The sequence below is a fragment of the Pezoporus flaviventris genome, unplaced genomic scaffold, assembly GCF_033815535.1.
Source record: "Pezoporus flaviventris isolate CSIRO_AGI_PZ_B2104156 unplaced genomic scaffold, CSIRO_AGI_Pfla_v1 ptg000036l, whole genome shotgun sequence".
NCBI classification, from domain to species: domain Eukaryota; kingdom Metazoa; phylum Chordata; class Aves; order Psittaciformes; family Psittacidae; genus Pezoporus; species Pezoporus flaviventris.
The window spans coordinates 26,652,234-26,671,732 of record NW_026892584.1 but is presented as its reverse complement, the minus strand read 5'-3'; the positions used below and the strand labels follow the sequence as shown (position 1 = coordinate 26,671,732).

The 19,499-nt window shown below is 45.2% G+C and overlaps 1 protein-coding gene across 2 annotated transcripts in view; it reads right to left on the bottom strand.

The window, feature by feature from the left end:
* IFT43 (intraflagellar transport 43) overlaps positions 1–19,207 on the bottom strand; it is a 46,600-nt gene extending 27,393 nt beyond the window's left edge. The window contains exons 1-4 of one of the 2 annotated variants that reach the window (XM_061463631.1): positions 19,000–19,207; positions 18,407–18,496; positions 12,122–12,151; positions 2,276–2,343 (exon numbers count right to left, since the gene is read on the bottom strand). In XM_061463631.1, coding sequence (XP_061319615.1) covers positions 2,276–2,343; positions 12,122–12,151; positions 18,407–18,496; positions 19,000–19,053 — 242 coding nt within the window. In that variant the 5' untranslated portion in view covers positions 19,054–19,207. The remainder of the gene's footprint in view (positions 1–2,275; positions 2,344–12,121; positions 12,152–18,406; positions 18,497–18,999) is intronic. The other variant, XM_061463632.1, reaches the window with a different exon arrangement.
* Between the last annotated feature and the right edge of the window lie 292 nt (positions 19,208–19,499).

The window sequence follows — 19,499 nt, the reverse complement described above, 5'->3', positions numbered from 1 at the left end:
AACATTTTCAAATGATGTCACATTGGTAAGACTCTGAAGTAGAAATATAGTATAAAATAGTTTAAGTATCTGTAGCCTCTCTGCACAGCGTAAGGAATAGAATTTACAATTTTTACATTGTCCATTTTGAAAAAAGAAATGACTTAAAGCAGTACAATTCCCAAGTGTAGGCTCAGTTACACTGGCATAAAACTTCTTATACCTACATCAGATACACCAATAGAAGCATGTTATTCTAACTACATCTACAATTAGTGAAATTGAAGCAAGTTAACTTGATGGGCTTCCAAGCTGAGTCAAACTGGTTGAAAAGCTGTGGGGAGACAGAGCCTGAGAAAACAGAAACAACAAAGCTACAGCAACATTGGTATGACATCAGCCGATGACTCAGACTTTTCACATGAAGGCTTTACTCCGGGATATGTCACAAAGACAGCCTTACAGGCCAGCATCTCACTTTTATAAAGGAGACAAGGAGAGAGATCACCCTGGGGAGAATACACAGCTGAAGGAAAGAAAAGACAGGGGAACTAGTTGTACAAAATCCTTGTACCTCACATGACCAAAGGAAGTCAGAACAAACCTCTCCTTCATAAAATCTATTCAATAAAAGTCCTTAACACAAATTAAAACTAGTACTGCCAGATACAACATGGGTATCATATGCATGACTGAGCAAGGGGCAAATCTTCAACTCATGTATCATTGTGCAGGGTCTCACAGATAGAAAGGTCTGCAGCCTTCTATTTCCTGTTCTGCTTCTTCAACTGAATTGAATCCAACCTCACAGGAGCATTTACTCCATACACCTGCTGTATCTGTAAACCATGCAACTGGGACAGTGGACAAGCACCACTGATAGCTACTGCTCTAAATATATCACATGAGGTTCATATCAAACAATGGAAAACATCTCAAAGTAGCACATGTCACACTGCTGTTGCATTAGGAACCTGCACACTGTCCTCCAGGGCACATCAGGCACTGCCCTCCAGGCCCTTAATAACCGTATTACCTCCAATCCAGACCTTCACCTAGCCAACAATTACAACAATTATTTTTCCTAAACAATGTCATTCACCCTTGTTCTCTGCTGTCACATTTCCATAAAGCTTCTGCTTGCTCCTGCAAAGAACCAGGATCACTGGTGGCATTTTTATTATAACCCTGAGGTGGGCGCATCTTTGCAATGGTAACTTCTAGCTTCAGCCAGCCTATGCAAAGTAATACCATTATCAGAGTTAAGCTAGAGAGGAGCAGAAGGAGTTCAGATCGAGACCTTAATTCCTTTACTCCAGTCTTCGCATTTTCAGCCGATTTATTCTTCAGAGACAGAATGATAATTTTCCCAGAAAGGTACTGTTTTCCAGAAAGGCTGCCCCAGAATATAGAACACCCTTCTCACCCCCTCTGGATGTCCTCTCCCATTCTCAGGGTTCCAGGAAAGAAAATACAAATTTTTTCCATAAATCAGTGCCTCCAAAGTATATGTCAGGCATATACACTCTTATTATAGGCCTTAATGTACACAAGCAATCTCACACCACTCTGTCACTGAGCCCTTCAGCTCTGCGAATAAGAAATACAACACCAGCACAACTTTATAGCTTGAAAAATAGCAAATAGTTTGAAACCAAGTCATCTCCCAGTCTGAACTGTCCTTCAGTTTTCACACCCATTCTATTACCACATACATATATTTCCTTTCCCTTAGGTGTCCTTCATAAGCACCAGGATTCTCAATCTACACTCTACAATTTGTACACTTTTTTCTTCCTATCTCTTATCGTTGACCATTTCCATCCATTTCCATTATACCATAACCCCATACACACACAAACATCGACAAATTTCACCTTTACTGTCAAGGCTGATCATTGAATCCTGAACTGTTCATTGCATTCTTGTCAGTGGGGCACTGTCATGTGTCACTCTCCTGGAAAGGGCACAACCAGTCAAATCCCCCCTCCCCGCTCCTACATTTAACATGCTTATTATGTTCTTGACTCCTTTCAGTTACTATACCGGGTAAGGAATACACTGCCTCTGGCAGACAGTGACATGTACACAGTGACCCAGCCAGGCCAATTTATAAAGAGCATTAGCCAGCAGAACCAAGAAAGAGCAGTACCTCAAACGGTCTGAAGGAGAGACACATGCCACCTACAACATCCAGAAAAACTGTTCCAATGCCTGTAACAGCAAATCCCAACTAGTGATGTTCACTTAATCCTTGCCTAAGCCCCTCTTAGTAAGGAAAAACATGAGGACTTACTTGGTAGTTGCCAGTACAGCATCATCTGCCCAGCCTCCTTGCCGGCGTGGGGGTTTAGGTGGTGGACCCTTTAAAAGAGAGAAGAGACACATCAGAGCCAGCTCCAGTGTAGGCAAAGTGAAGCCGACTGAGACACCAGGTCCACATATATTAATGTAAAACTTTACCAAATAATGGCTGGAGAGGTAGTGTTTAAAATGCTGTCTATTCATAAAATAAAAGGAAGACAAGTATTACAGAACAGGGGTGTAGGTGTCCAGGTAAACAGAAGATATACTACTCTAATCAGTATCTTGACAAGTTTCTCATCTATGTATCTTTAACTTGTCCAGAACACACAGTACAGCAGCAGACTGATCCACAGATGAGGTGTTCTACTGGCTAAATATGGCTACTAAGAACTGCTGCCCACATTTCAGTGGGAGGTATCACGTTACACCTTTCCTAGGGTCAGCACATTTTAGACATCTTTAATTTAGACTGGGAATTGTTCCTAAAAAGTGTCTGCTTTTGTCCACTGCCTAGAAGAAGAGGATAGCTGAAGTGCAGATACAGCCAGCCATACCAAATACCTCTAAGTTAGTTGAGAGGAAACCCAGCACTGCCACCACTGAAATGCTAAAGGGGAAGTTCATCTGGAGCTTAAAGGCACTCCCTGCTATTATCTTGCATTGTCTCGTGTGACACTCTGCCGTGTGGCAAGCCTGGGGGTTACGATGGGAATTTTCAAAGAACAGGGCTATGAATTCCCACCGTGTGGGAGCAGCCTATTCCTTCTGCAGTTCTGGGCTCTGTTCCTCCTGCCTGAAGCACCTCATCCAGCAGTGCCTTCAGTGCTTTGCACAACAGGCAGTGGTGAAAGGAGGCATGGTGAATCCAATGGATGAATTTCTGTTTATACAGCTCCCAGTTGTGGTGCCCATTGTGGCAAGATGGGTTGCAGGGGCGTGTGAAGGGAGCATCATGGGAAAGGATGATGCGTAAAAGATGTCCCGAAACAGAGAAAAAATGATAACTGAAAAGGAGTCTAAGTTGGAGCAATGATGGGGGGACAGTGGCTCCCACAGCTTTTATTAAGGGAATGAACTGGGTCACTCCTGAGGATTTTTGACTTGACAGACAGGACCTTGCATGTATGGTGGGGTCAACCCTGAGACAAAGCCAAATTACCCCTTGCCACAAATGAGGAAGGAGTTGAGCTAACCCCTGATGGTAGGGGTCTCCCGTGTTTATTTCTTGAAGCAGAAGCATTGTTTGCAAGTGTGGGAAATGAAGAGACCCTGCCAGGGGCAGCCACTGCCTGCTGCAGGGACGGGGCATGACCCTGCATAGCTCCCTGACAGGAGCAAAAATAGTCATCCTCCAAAAATAAACAGGGAGCAGGAATGAGGCAGGAGCTGCAGTCCCAAAATACCAGCTTTCTTCAGCAAAGGGAGCACAGGAGGGCAGAGGGACAGGCAGGGAGCGTGAAACACAGGAAACAGCCTCCTTATATGGGCTCATCCGCAGGGGACAGAGCTCAGTCGACTGGAATGACCATGTCACAGAATTTGAAGACTTCAGGGGCCCAATTGAATGGAGTTTTCTGATCTTTAAATGATTCCCCCAGATTCTTAAGATGCCAAACCAGAGAAGAGACTACAGTGCCAAAAAAGGAGTATTTTGAATTCAGTTCATCTGGACACACCCAGAGCCCAGGAAAAGGCGGAAAAACACACCACATATGGGCATGCATGCCCACATAAACATCCCTATTCCCATCACACACACCCCAACCTCAAAAAACACATTCCCTCACACATGGATCCTTCCCATGCATGCAAACAACCCCTTTCCCCTTACAGCATCCCTCTGATAGCCAGCCGGCCATGTTCCCAACCCAGCCTCATAACTCCTTACAAAGGTGCATGGAATTAACAAATGTCACCAAAGAACCTGGGCCGTAAGGCTGAGGGAAGACACATCTCCAGGGCGTTCCAATGCACCTGCAATTTAATTCCCTCATCACCAAAACTAGCCTTCAGATCAAAGATACAAGTGGGACACTCCACATAGAGGATGAGAATGACCGCCTCAGTCTTTGCACAGGGGATGACTTCATGCCATCTAGGGGTTCGATTACAAAGTCTTGCCAATGTTATGTATTTGCACTGATCTCTTGTGAGACCCCACCTGGAGCACTGTGTGCAGTTCTGGTGTCCTCAACATAAGAAGGACATGGACATGCTGAAGCAAGTCCAGAGGAGGACCACAAGGACGATCAGGGGCTGGAGCATCTCCTGTATGAAGACAGGCTGAGAAAGTCTGGGCTGTTCAGCCTGGAGAAGGCTGCATGAAGACCTCATAGCAGCCTTCCAGTATCTAAGGGAGCCCACAGGGATGCTGGAGAGGGACTCTGCATCAGGGACTGCAGCAATAGGACAAAGGGCAATGAGTTAAAACTTAAACAGGGGAAGTTTAGATTGGATATAGGGAAGTTTTTTACTGTGAGGGTGGTGAGGCACTGGAATGGGTTGCCCAGAGAGTGGTAAATGCTCTGTCCCTGGCAGTGTTTAAAGGCCAGGTTGGACAGAGCCTTGGGCGACATGGTCTAGTGTGAGGTGTCCCTGCCCATGACAGAGGGGTTGGAACTAGATGATCTTAAGGCCCTTTCCAACCCTAACTATTCTGTGGTTCTATGATCATACACACAAGGAAAGCCTGAATGTCTGTCAGACCCTGACAAACACCTCACATATACCTACAGGTCTCTTGCAATAAATCAGGTAATTCTTTTTGAACTGTCTACAGGAGCACAAGCAACAGGAAAGACAATGTTAACTGTCAAGGATAAATAGCTTTTCTTTGTTAGTTGCCTGGAAAGTGCCATAGTAAGGTCACATGCCACATGCACTTTTGTCAAGTAAATACACCTACCTTCATATACTTTTAACATTTCCAAAACCTCAGCATAATTTACAATTGAGAATGCAATGTCATACATTGTCATAACGTGGTGACAGTTAGGGACATTGAAGTTGCAAGCAAGAGCTTGAGGCAAAAAGTGGGAAGAATGTCAACCCCAGAGAGAGCAGAGCAGAAAGAGTACACTGTTCTTCCATAATGGAGCAAATGTGCTCCTGAACATACCTTTTTGGTGAAAAAGACTGGGGGCTTTAAATGATCAGAACTTGTTGGTACTTACATATTATTTGGGCAAGATTTTTATGTATGTTCCCAAATGCAAAAGCTGAACTGTCCACCAAAACATGTTGGTGTTCAAAACACAGATTCCACCACCTCCTGACAACAGTGTTCTCTCTCAGATCATGCTGCTCAGTCTGTTTCACATTAACTAACCACTTGCTGTGGTTTGCTTTCCCACTTAAGCTTTGTCAGTTATTCACCTCCAGAAGGTTTCTTCTACCTTAGTTTCTGCAGATAGTCTCCTTTTCAAGGAACATTGCCATGATCAGCTTTTTAGTTTGTTTTTTTTCTTTTTTTTTTTCCTCAGAAATCCAGTTCACCATTTTTGTGATGGCACTTTGCCAGTATTTCTCAGGCCACCTTCCTACCAACACTTTCATACTACCACTATAATCAGAATTTTATCTCTCCCTTTGAAGAATGACTGGCCTGAATTCCATCGCTCCTGCATTAAAGTAGAAACTCTATGTTCTTCTTTATCTGTAGTCAGGCCCTTTCTTATCAGACAGATGTAGAATTCTAATTTGGCTTCCCCATTAAGGCAGAAATTTCCAGGCTACTTGTCAGATCATGTCTGCAGTTTTGAAGGTGCTAGTTGGATGTTGCTTTCCTCATGGAAGCAACTACCCTGTGTGTCTTTGGATCCTCAAGATCCAGCAAAGTTTCTTTTAGGACCTACTACAACACAGATTACAGACATGTTGGGTCACTCAGATTCTCAGGTGGGTCTGGAAATATGGATTAATTTACCTTCATCAACATGACAACTCCTTTGAAACAGTGAGCTCTCTGTACAGGGAAGCAGGGACTCAAATGACATTGCAGCATGCAACAGAGGACACACAATTTTTCTGTCATGTAATACATCTTCTAAAATGTGTGGGATCTACGTTCTGCCCAATACACAAACACTGTGAGATTTTATACAGTATGTAGGTGCCTTGTGTTTATCCAATATTGACCATGGTGCAGAAAGAAAGAAGTATGGCGAGTCTCAAATTTCCTCTTCTCCAGACAGCTGCCTGAGACTCTCCTGACTGAGGAAACACAAATCTCCAAAACCAGGCCTGATGGACTAGTTCTGACTGCTGTCAATTAAGGAGCTGTAAGTCAAACAGCCCTACTGCTTCCAAGCAGCCACATAACACAGTCTATACTGATTTCAGAGAATATATGATGTCAAAAAGGGATCAATTAAAGATCTATGCAAGCCTTGGCTTTTTGCAAAGAACAACCTGTCTCTGCTAGCCCTGTTCATCATGTCCACAGACAGTTTAAAGTAGTATATCTCATTTTAATAAATACCCTCCGATGACTTCTGCATGTCTTAAATGCCTAGCAGAAAAAAATGGATTTCCATTTCATCCACAAACTGTCCTTCATGGTCACTGACCTGTCTTTACTAGGGAAAGTGCTATTGAGACAGAGAAAGTTCTTGGGGGGCTTCAAATATTCTCTATCATAGCATGTAAAGCTGCAGCTCATATTGTTAAGCAGCTATTAGGAATTTTTTCCCTAAAATAATGGTCAGCTAGCTAGTCAGCTTACATGGGCAGCTATGAAAGCTGTCATATTGCAGCATTTGGCTTAACCTGTCTCAGGAGTTACTGCATCAGAACAGTGAAGAAGCAGACAATAATCTGATTCTCTGAGCAAGGAGTTACCAAGGTAGAATGCCCTCACAACCCATAGTTAAGAGGGAGATGCCCCTCCAGTATTCCTAAGCATCTCTCAGTTTGCTGTTACCCTGTGCTACATACTGTCAGACATGTTCCCACATCCATCTCCATCACTCCTACAGTTCTTTTGTTGCCTTCAGGTGGATCCAGGAGCACTCAAAGCATGGCATAAATGTATGGAAAAGCTTTGAATAGTATTATTTTCAATGGGATTGTCTCTAATCCACATCAAAGTAGCCAAGCAGGAAGGATATGACTAGAAAGGCTGGGAAACATGGCTGACTAGAAGTGCTGTTTCAGTAGATGTCATCAAAAGGCTAGCAGATAAGCTCAGAAAGCTGAAAATAACTGCCCTGCTGGCCGGCCACTCAGGGTGCACAGGAGTAGAGGCAGTGCAAGACCTTGGGGATCTCCAGGCCATGCACTGCTGGGGCTCACACTAGGGAAGTTGGCCTAATTAGGGAACAAAAGTTCAGCTGCATTTTTGAGATTCCTCCTGGAGAATCTGGCCACCTTCCAGCTAAGCAGTCCCCAGGAACAGGCTGGGAGTCCAGCATTTCTACAAGCAACAGAAGACCACTGGGGAAAAAGAAACAATCCCTGTAAAATGGAAGCAGGTAAAAAAGCCGATGCTTTCTTGGATGCTGGTTCACTTTGGTGGTGGGTGTTTATTTGCAGAATGCAAGAATCCAAACAGCTGACAGAAACTCTGGGATATGGAGGGAGAAATTCAGCTCAGCCCAGGACAAGCATGCAAAAGGGAGGGCATTCACAATGTGCAACAGCTACAGGAAATTCTGCCTCACGAGAACCCTCCCAGGTTCTTGGAGATTCCAGTTGCTTCAAGAGCTATCTACTCCACTCCAAACTGTATGCCTAAGAAGGCAAAACCCTGGCAATGCGCAGTAAACAAAATGCCCCTGGTGAGGGCTCTTCTACAAATTGAAGATCACAGGGGAGAACAGGACACTAGAGAAAAACAACTCTGTCAGACCATAAGGTCTTCGGGAATAGGAAATTTTTTTCCTAATCATGCACCAACGCTCTCTAGATCTTACTGCGATGTAAGCTGTAAATACAAAAACGGCTATTTTACAATTCTTAATTACAATTACACATGACTTTTTCAGTCAAGAACTCTCTGAACTAGAGTGGCTGGACAGTGCCTAAATGACTGTGATTATTTTTACACAAATAAGGTCCCCCAGAAAGCACCCAGCTGAGTGTAGCCAGTGCTGGGCTCCTCAGTCTCATATTCCTAAGTTTCCAGGGATGTGGGGAAGAGTACTTGGAGGGTGGCTGCTCTGCAGATCCAAACCAGACCAGACAATGGAATGAGAGTGTGGAGCTGGGTGCCAACCACTGTGTGAGGGTAAGAACTGGGTCAGGAAAATACCAGTTTGATTAAAGGTGCTGATCATATCAAGCCCCAGGCCATGTCTACACCACAGGTGCAGACACACCTGCAAACAGGATCCATGTGAGTCAGCTTGAGTCTGGAAACAATCTAGCTTAAGGTACTTATGGTAACCAAACTGGTATCTCCCCAGGCAGAGTGCAGGTTGCTTCTCACCAGGGGGTCTCTGCATCCTTCTGTGCTATATTTTAGGATGCAAATACACTCACTCAAGCAACCCCAGTGAACTGGGCAACCCAGCAATTTAAGCCCACAGTTGGCTTCATACTTTAGGTTCTTACATTTTTTGTATAGTTCTTCCAACAAACATTCCATTGAAAACAATTGTTCCTGACATGTCTTAACCTAAAAAGCATCTTCCCATTTTCCCACCAAAATTGTTTTAAAAGTACTGGGAACTAGAACTACAGAAGGACTTGGGTGCTAGCTCTGAAAAGGTCAGACCATCAAATCCTCTTTCCAGCTGTTGCCTTAAAGCATGTTGTCACTCAATCTTTTGAGTGATACAGAGCCACAGAGGTCTGCATTCACCTATCAGTCACAAATCAGGTGCTCTCACTGCTTCAGTCCATGAAGGACCAAAGCACAACTACAGAACAAGGCACCGGCTAGATTCATCAGGACTGGAACAGATGTCTTCCCACTCAACTGTTGTTTTGCTTCAGTCAGAAAGTCCTTCCCTGCAGCCCCAAAGTTCTTTCAGTTCCATTTGCAAAGCAAAGCGGCTTCAGAAGAAAGGACTGAGAGCCTTCTCTGACCCAGAACAGCTCATAGCTTTGTCATTACATATAATATTCTCCAGGGATGTGGTATAAACATTAGTTGATACATCTCCCAGTAGGAGGAAAAGGACAACAAAATCGGTATCTTGCAGCTCGGAAAGGAGATGGACTGTTTAATCTTTATGTATAAAGCATGTGGCTTCAACATCCAAATGAACACCTCCATCCCTGGAAGTCCCTGAATGCAAAGAAAAACCTTGCTCCACTGCTGAAGGCAACCAAACACACAACAGGGATCAGGATCACTCACTGCTAGCAGAGGGACATGCGCTCCCAGAGCTCTCAGAATGGGGCAGATCTCCATGGAAGGCCAGGGTTTCAGACACACTCCAGTTCCCAGCCACTTTTTATCACCCTAATAGATCCCCAGACCCATCGTGAGATTGTCCACACACTACACAGGCACCTAATACAGACTCCGGATTTTGCTACGAGTGTAAGGGATCAAAAGCCCCCTGTGGATCTGTGTTTAGGGAATCCCCACAGTTCTTCTGCATAAAGCTCTAGTCCTCCTTTCAGACAGGGATTAAAGAAAAATAGAGGAGGGACTTCTCCAAGGCCCCAGAGCAAATCCGTGGCAAAGCCAGGAAGAGTATCCAGCAAAATTCTGGCTCACAGCCATGTTCATACTACTCCTGCCTATTCTGCCTCTGCAAATTAACTGAGATATTAGGATACACCCTTTATTATACCACTGATCAGCCTTAAAGCCTTTTGGCTACATGTCCCAGGCAGCCTTGGAAGGTGCAGCCAAATGAGTGATTCACCTGGCAAAAGTTCAGATCCAAAATGAGTGGGCTGCCAGTCTCCAAGCAGGCAATGGCTGGAGGGCAGGACTTAAGCAGGTACGTTCACATCAAAAGTCCAGATGGGGCTGTTTGCTGGTATTCAGGCAGCCACAGAATATCGTCAGCACAGCAAGAGGAAAGGGACCAAATCCATGAAGAGTTCAGACTGTAACACTCCGCGCAGCCCAAAGGGAGTTCAGAGAAGGGTTACATGAGCCGTCAGGGGGACAAAAGGGCCAACTTTGGACAAATGATTCAAGAAGCCAAGTATTTCGGCTTGGCCAGGCAATGACTAAAGGAGGGATATACTGCAGCAAGTTTTGGATCACACTTTATAATGTAAAGTTCCACTAATAACTGGTTTGGAAAAGACAATACAACTAACAGAAGTTTGTAAGCATATAGTATTTTAAATTATAAAAAGCTTACTGATCAGTAAGATTTCTGAACACTCAGTTAACCATTTTGTTACCCTTCACAGGCATTAAAAAATGCAAAAATACTATAAAGTGAGACCATGAGCATAAGCCTGAATACGGGTGCAGGAATTATCCAGACAAGAGGGGTTTCAAAGCAGGGATCACTTCATACCAAGGAAAAATCTCCTTGCCAGGCACCATTGTGTAACATCCCTGAAGCAACAATAATTGCTCATGTGGAAGAGTCACACTGGTTTAGTTGTTTTAATGAAATTTAGCAGCCAGGAGCAAGAAGATGCCTGTGGCATGTGACCAGCCACCATTTAGTACAGCAGACCTTGGGAATCAATGATTTAGGGCACTGTATGGAGGTGGAATTAGTTCCAGTGAAATGACTGTAAGGACTGGTTCAGGGGGGTGGGGGTGGGTTTAGATCAATTATCAGGAAAAATTTCTATTGGATAACCAGTCCCCAAAACTATACCCATCAGTGGAAGGCCTCTTTACCCGATAAATGGAAAAGTGCTCTGGGCATAGTCTTTAACTATCCATCACTGACAAATAAACCCAGTGGATCTCTCCTACAATATCATCTCTAGCACTACCAAGAGAAAACTGAGCTAATCTGAATAGTCTTAACTCCTTGTGATGAGCATACTCTTCTGAGGCCAGAATTAATGAGATGGGTGATACGTGTTTCTTTTCAGGGCTTTAAATTTCACAAATGAATCTACTATGCTACCAGTATTGGCTGGTGCTTCAACAAAAGGAATTAAGAGTAAGGGAGAGGATGCTTTAATCGTCTAATATACACAGACAGCAACTCTAGCCCAGAAAAACTGGACAACACCAATTCCATGGTCAGCAACAGTGCAAGACAACTGGTCCAAAGATTTTTAACAGAAACGCATGCTTGTTCTCAGGTTGTTCTGAATGGCACCACCCTGGCTTCTAATGCCAAATGAATGCCAAGATGTATTTTAACTTTGCTGCAGGGTAAGAAAGAGCATGTATCTTCCTTTTCTCTGTGTAACAGGAGCCTGGTAAGAAGCACTATGCCATCCTTTTAATCACAGATATTAGCATTCCAGTGGAAAAAAAAAAGGAAAGATTAAGAAGATACAAAGGCACACATCCTTGCTACTACTGGCTGGCCTCCTCCTCTGGGGAACCAGCAAGACTTCATAATCCCTGAAGACAAATTTTCATTTGTATGAGCAAGCTGACGCTACTGGACAGCAAATCTAGACTCAGTAAGGTTTTGTACTCTATTAGTTAATTGTTGCCCTGACTTTTAAATGAAAATAGTTATCATTACAATGGCCACGTATATATCTGTGACCTCAGAACAAGATGCAGTAGCTGGTAAGAACAGCTGTTCCAAAGATAACAGATGTCAGCAATTGGAACAAAGGGTGCAGGAAAGGCACTGTGTCTGACGCAGTGTCTTATTCTTTGTCTTATTCTCCAATACAAGAGTCCCCTCTTAAGGTAATCTCCAGACACATGAATAGATGAGTCCTACTAATCCCCTTCAGAGGAGCCAGGATCTACCTAGAAAACCTCTAGTCTTACATGGTCAACCTTTTCTTCAGAGTCTTCATCCTAAAAGGATCAGGAAGGGAAAAAGAGAGAAAGAAGTTAGAACTACAGAAGCCTGCACAAAATAGCTCGAAGATTGGTATGAATGGCTGTCATAGAATCATAAAATAGTTAGGGTTGGAAAGGACCTTAAGGTCATCTAGTTCCAACCCCCCTGCCATGGGCAGGGACAGCTCACACTAAACCATATTACCCAAGGCTTTGTCCAACCTGGCCTTGAACACCGGCCAGGGATGGAGCATTCACAACTTCCCTGGGCAACCCATTCCAGTGCCTCACCGCCCTAGCAGTAAAGGATTTCTTCCTTATATCCAATCTAAACTTGCCTTGTTTAAGTTTTAGCCCGTTACCCCTTGTCCTATCACTACAGTCCCTAATGAAGAGTCCCTCCCCAGCATCCCTGTAGCTCCCCTTCAGATACTGGAAGGCTGCTATGAGGTCTCCACACAGCCTTCTCTTCTCCAGGCTGAACAGCCCCAACTTCCTCAGCCTGTCTTCATACGGGAGGTGCTCCAGTCCCCTGATCATCCTCGTGGCCCTCCTCTGGACTTGTTCCAACAGTTCCATGTCCTTTTTATGTTGAGGACACCAGAACTGTACACAGTACTGTCCTGCAGTACATGCTTTGCAACCTAACCCACCTGAACAAAGTACAAAGTTGATCCCACCATTGTAAGGTTTTTATATCCACGGTCATTTATGCATATACTAATTTCAATACAAAACAAAGCAGGGCTGACTGCAGTGGCAGGGAAGTCTACCAGCAGTCAGACCTTGAAAAGCACACTACAACCAACCAAATGAGAGGGAGAACAGACTTAGTTACATCGCCCCATAGCATCAAAAACCCCAAATTATTCAGGTGCGTAGGACACTAGAAAAATTTCTATGGATAGGCTCTGCAATCATGACAGAGACCAGAAATTATGCTGGACTGGTCATAATAGGTGTTATATACTGTAGCAGGCTGCAGCCTGTTTTCCAGAAGCTACTGTTTCTCAAGGCAACCTTAGATCCTCCACTGGAAGCAGAAGCTGTGGCAGTCAGCATAAGACAGGCATAGCTGACAACAGTGTTAGCTTTAGTAGATGAACTTTAGCTAACCCTATAGTGTAAGGGAATAGCTTTGTTAATGGGGTAGATGAGTAATTCAAGGAAAGCAGCTTGTCTTTCTGAGGAGCAGACTGCCAACACCAGCAGTAGTGATAACCACTTGCTAGGCACCACATGCAAGGAAGCAATTAAGAACCTGGTAATCTCTATACTATCCTAGAAATGACAGTGTTCAGAATCACGCAGGGAGACAATCTAGGGTATCTCATGACCCTGCACCAGGAGTACACGCAGGATGGCTAGAAACACTACACTAACCCACCTGACTTCTCTTCTGGAGTGCATCATCTCTCCTGTGGAACAGGGAAACCATGTGATTAATAAATTACATATACCTGATTAAAGTGGTTTGGTATCTGAGTCCGCTTAATGTCTGTGCTGTCATCTGATCTCATGGTCATACCACGAGAGGAGCAGAGGGAGGCTACATGCACGTTGAGGCAGCTCGGGTACAGAGTGTCCGTATCAGCGAGCAGCATAAATGAAATCAGATTTGCCGAACTGGTAAAATCTGTTCGAAGGGTGTGTCTGTCAGCCAGAGACCCACTTGTTCCCACATGAGAGAAGAAAGGCTTCTGCAGGGCCCAACTTGACCCAAGCTTCTCTGGATGTAGGGAGCCCAAGTGGTACAGGACTGCACTAGCACGGAAAGAAATCCAGCTAGACAACACACTTTGGAAAAACATTTAAATAACCACTTTTTTGAGCTATTTTCCACATTAATTTCACCTGAGCAATTGATTTGTAGCTGTTCTCTTGGATTAGATAACTGAGTCCTATTTAAATGATGCCTGGATGTCAGTCTACAGAATCACTGCCAGAGTGTTTGTAAGCTGGATGGTGGAAGTCCGAATCACTGGTTTGCAAAATTCACCTGTGGGAACTTTCTTCCAATATGCAGTGGAGGTGGCCCCAGCTTTTGTCTACCTACATTAATCTATCGTAAGGTATTTTGTACAGCACAAAAATGCTTTTCAGTACCACCCAAGGACCACAAGTACATAGGCAAGCTTACAAATATTAAGTAGGACAACAAGAGAACATATTTTCAGAAGCGAAAGCACAGAGCCTTTCCCCAGGCTGTGGTGAAACACAGGGAAGATAACCAGCAGGGAACTTGGATGATTACGGAGTAAACCCCAATAAAAAGTGAAACTGATCCTGCCCTACCTGTGTGGAGATATTCTCAACATACCCTGGAAAACCCTCAACCTTTAGGCTGACATATTGCCTACTGAAGCAGTCTCCACTCAAAGGATCTACAAAGTGCTGCCAGACAGACACTGACAACTTCATATTGAGATTGCAAGAGGCAGAAAGCAGGGAAGTCTTGAACAAGATTGCAGGTGAGTCCTGTTTCTCTAGTCTAAAGAGAAAACAGTCTATGGAAGCAGGATAATATTACAATATTTTTGCATACTGACTTTTTATGGAACATCAAACAGTTCCCTCTTGCTGTGACACAGAAAAGGAAAAATTTGCTGAAACATCTTTACAAAAAAGGCTTTTCCACTCAGCTTTCCAAATCAATCTCCTCAAGAGCTCCAAACCTGGCCAGCTTTTTGGCAGATGTCATCAAGCCAGCATTCAGGATGTCATATGCAGTGATGTTAGAGCCAGGAAAGAGGTTTGACTTTTATTCTACAAAAGTGTCCAGGAGTCCTGGTAGGATGGGACAGCAAAGATCTTCAACAGATCTCATTATATGAATTGCCCCTCACATTATACAAACAACATGCCCAGCTTGAGTATGTCCCATTTTGTCAGAAACTTGATAGCATCAAGATGAGTAAAAAGTAACACATCAAGCCAGGGGATGGGAAAGGCCTCCCAGCGGAAAAATTACCCCTCTGAAAATGAATGTTTGAAATGCGGAGTTCTGGCATGTAGCAAGCAGATTTATCTCTAGGAATTCCCATTTACAGCATATTCCCTTGGGTGCCCAAGAAGTGCTGCTGATTTGCCAAGGAGCTCTAAAGGCCAGGAACATGTTCAGCATTTGCTGCAGGAGGACGATGACTGCACCAATTCCACCAAATAATCATGTTCCTGCTTGCCTCATGAAATAACACATAGCTGCAGTGTTGTTTGTCAGTACTTGTACTTCGGCAAAGGCAGGAATCCTCTGCATCTCAGATGGCAGACTCAGAGCGCTGCGACCCTTACTGAGCACCTTAAGGAGCTAGAGGTCTGAATCGGAAGAGGATTCAGATACTTCCACACAAGAACGGGAATTATCAAATAGAGATTTGATAATTACAGCTACACCGCTGTAGTTCAGGGACTTATTGTGGGAGATGTATACACACAACAGGCACTGAAAAGTTACTAAAATACTGTACTGTTTTCATGGACCTCGGAGGAAAGTGCGTTGGGCTACAAGGCACACGAGATCGCAGTTATGCTCTAGGAAAGGAGGTTTTAACAACACTTTCATGAGAAAAGACACACAGCTGAGAAGATGTACCATTGATTAGAATCTCTTTTGGGAATACAGAGTCCAGGTCAAGGAGAGATCAGCAGTAATCAGATAAGACCTATGCTCCAAGTCAGATGATTTGCCTATTCACTTCAAAACAAAGATCTTTTTAATTATGTTAAATGAGTTTTTCACCCCTCAAAGTAAATTCCCTTTTAATAAGTTCAAACGTTGAAACATGGATAGACAGGTACTTTCTGCTTCCTTCAAGGAAGCTGCTCTGACTGGAAAAACGCTTCCTGGACTGTTCAGTGTCATGAAAAAAAAACAGAACAATAGCACAAACAGTATGTTCATACCAGAAATTTGAGCTGGGTGGATTGACAAGGAATTAAAAAAAATAAAAAATGTCAAGGTAAATCTTACAATAGTTTTAACACTTTGGAACTATTGTGGGCAGAATCACCATCCTGACTGCGAAACTGCACGTGAAGGTATGAATGTAGCAAAGGTTTAAGACAAACCCCTTGGTCTTCAAAATCCGCAATAAGAATAAAACCTCCTGTGCTGAAATAAATTCCATGGGGCCTCTTCCACTACTGCCAGGTCCAGAAAAATTATTTTTTTTATTTATTTTGCATTTCTTTTGGGAAGGTTCCTTGAAAAGGTTTCAAGATGACCAGATGACTGAATGAGACATCCATTATCACAGCTGAACCCACCACTTGATGGCAAGCCAAGGCCAAGCTTCCAGGAAAGTAAAAGGTGATTGCCAATGTAAGGAGAAGGAAAAAACCAATATTAGTCCTATTAAATGCTCGCTTTGGTATCAAATCTGATCGTGTAGGAGAAGCCTCCAATTCTGGAGCAAAGGCTGAGGATTATTTATAGAGGATTTTGTCTCTTCTGCAGTAGCTCCAAGGTTTGCAGTTAACAAAAACATTTAGCAACAAAGAACTGTCTGAAGGGAGACTATTGACACAAACAGTTCTTCCTGTGGTTAAGATCTAGTAATAACATATTTGAATCTTGTAAGGCGTGGAAGGCCTCACCCTTCTGCTGCTGAAAAGCTCACTGCTTTTGAAGATTGTAACTATTTTTTAGTCCTCTCCGGGGGTGCCCAAGGACTGGAGCCTTTATGATCTCTTACAAGCTATTATAATGGCTATGAAGCAACAACTGCAGTAAGTTACAGTCAGCCCTGGGCTTTTTCTAACCAGGGAATCAGTCCTTGAATTAGGACAGCCAGTTCCAGTAAGAGAACAATCTGACAGTGAGCCACCCTAATCTGGAGGCTAACCAACGATTACACCCACTTAAACCAGCTGGTTTCTTTAAAACTTTCTTTACCCACAGGGCCTATGGCTATTTCCATTTCTTAAATTACACCTTCTACAAATTCCCTCATGGAATCCCTCCTGAACTCCTACAGCATACCCAAAGAGGGGAGAATAGATAGGTGGGAGATGATTCTCTATTACACCTATCAAAAGAAAACACCATACTTTCTCCAGAACAAAAACCAAATCCCACAACTGTTCTATGATGTATTATTGTAAGCTAAGCCTATGATGCATTATTGTAAGCTAAGCCATAACAGCGTGTTTTCAATAGCATCACAGGGGCTCCAAGAGATATTCCCCCACAAAACTGCTTTGGCACAGATGGCTGGGACACAACTGCTACTGAATAGTAGTCAGGAATTGGAGTTTTGCAATGGCACAGAGGACCAGGGAGTAGCCACTCCCAAGACAGAAGGTCCCAGGGTTCTGAGCACAGTAGCCTGAAGCACAGTTAGTGCCAGGGTGGCCAGCAGGGCAAAGTGGGTCTGTAATTTAAAGACAACTTCATTTAAACAAATACGACTGTCGATAAGGTACAAGTCTGATGACCCTTTTGTCCATCTAAAGGTATCAGGGAGCAAAATCCATTTCTCCACAGGTGCTGCTTCCAGTAGGAGATATCTCTGGAGAAGCTGTCCTAACATGAGAGCAAACTTTCACGTAGAACTTCACCATTCTGCAGCACAAAGCAAGAAAGTGAATGGAAAGGGTTCACATATCACGTTTCTAGGTATGAGGGGGAGCTGTCTCACTCTCCTGTGAAAGAGGGGCTCCAGACCACCTTCTACCTTTTGAAAAGGTACTGACAGAACAAAGTCTGAGCAAAACTTTTTCTCCAAAGCCAAGTGGGAACCGAGTTTGCATGTTATTACCCACAAGACAAAGTCTCAGATGTGGCAAAGCTGGCTTCTAGCATGGCCTTTGCAGCCTGTGCACAGAGGAACAATCTTGATACTGACCATCTCAGATATCGCACTTGGCTCTAGCAAAAGCAAATGGCAAAAATAAGGCATCTGCTTACCTCTGTTCTGTCTTGCTACCATAGACAGTGGTAAATGTCACAAAATCATATGCCTGCTCATATTTTAACACCCATGGAAGATACGCATGTACAGGAGGAAGAGGCCCTAAGTCCTGTTTGATACTACTCTCCACAGATCACACATGAGAAACTGTAGCCCCAGATATGACCCTCTGTGAAAACTACACTTCATGCAGAGGGCAACACCAATGGACAGGGCAGTCACATGGCTCCCAACTCTATAAAGATGAACTTCGGGGGACAGAGCACACCAAGTGGGAAAGAATCTCAGGAGAAATGAAGAACTGTCCGCTGGAGACACCAGCAGGATTACAGTCAGGCTCTCCTGACAGGCCACCCACCTCTCCAAGAGAAGCAGACTGGGAACTCTTCCTGATCGGATTTTCATCTGGAAAAAACTCCTGCCGGGCCCGACGGCCCATCTCTAGTACCTGTAGCACAGGAGGAAACGCAAAGGAGCAAAGGGCACACGGTTACTGACAAAAGCCCCTTCAGAGCAGGGAAAACCGCAAGCAGCAGCTCCTCCGTCACGCTGTGCGTGAAACCAGGCAATTTCCCTGGGTAGTGCTTAAAGCCCTGCAGCGGTATGGTTACCCCACAGCCAAGCCCAGCCCGCGGCCGGTGCGCGGGCTTCTCAGCCCTGCCTGCCGCATGGTCCCACCGCCCAGCCCCGCGGCGGTGCCCACGGGCAGCCCGGGCAGCTCTCCCCCCACGCTGCCGATGCCGTTTCCCCGCCTCCGCCGTTGCGCTGTGGGAGCCGCCGGCGCCGAGCCCGCCTCTGCCGCGCTCTCATGCGAGCGGGCCGCGGTTACGGGCCCCTTCTCAGAGAGACCGGGGCCCGGCCCTGGGGTGGCCGCTCGCGCCCCGCGACCAGTAACAGCCAGCTCACACCGCGGGCAGCAGAGCGGCCTCACCGCGGCCCGGGCCCGCTCACCCCGGCAACAAGCCCCCGCCGTGGCGCCTCCGCTCGCTCCGGCTCAACCTCCATCCGCCGCCGCCGCCGCAGCCGCCGCCGGTGCTTCCGGCAGACAGCCCGCCCCAGCAACCGCCACCCTCAGCGGCAGCGCCGCCGGCCCGCATCGCCCCGCGGGTTCGGCCTGCGCCGGGCCTGTCCCTTTAACCCCTGCGCCAGCCCCGGGTGCTGTACACATGGAACTCAGCCTGTGCCCGTCGGCGCTTCTCCCGGCCCCTCGGGGCAGCCCGGGGCCTGGCCCAGGACACCTGGTAAAGACTGGCTCATCACCGACGGGGTGTTCTGCCAAGCAGCCGGCGGTGTATTGCCACGCTCAGTGCTCCTGGTAACCAGATAGATATCCAGCCCCGTTAGCGGTCTTGAAACCTTGGCCTAACAGTGACAGCGGAGCTACAGTTTCTCAGCACAATGCATCATGTAAGTACTCTTTGATCAGTTCTTAGTTTCACATGCGGTAGGGG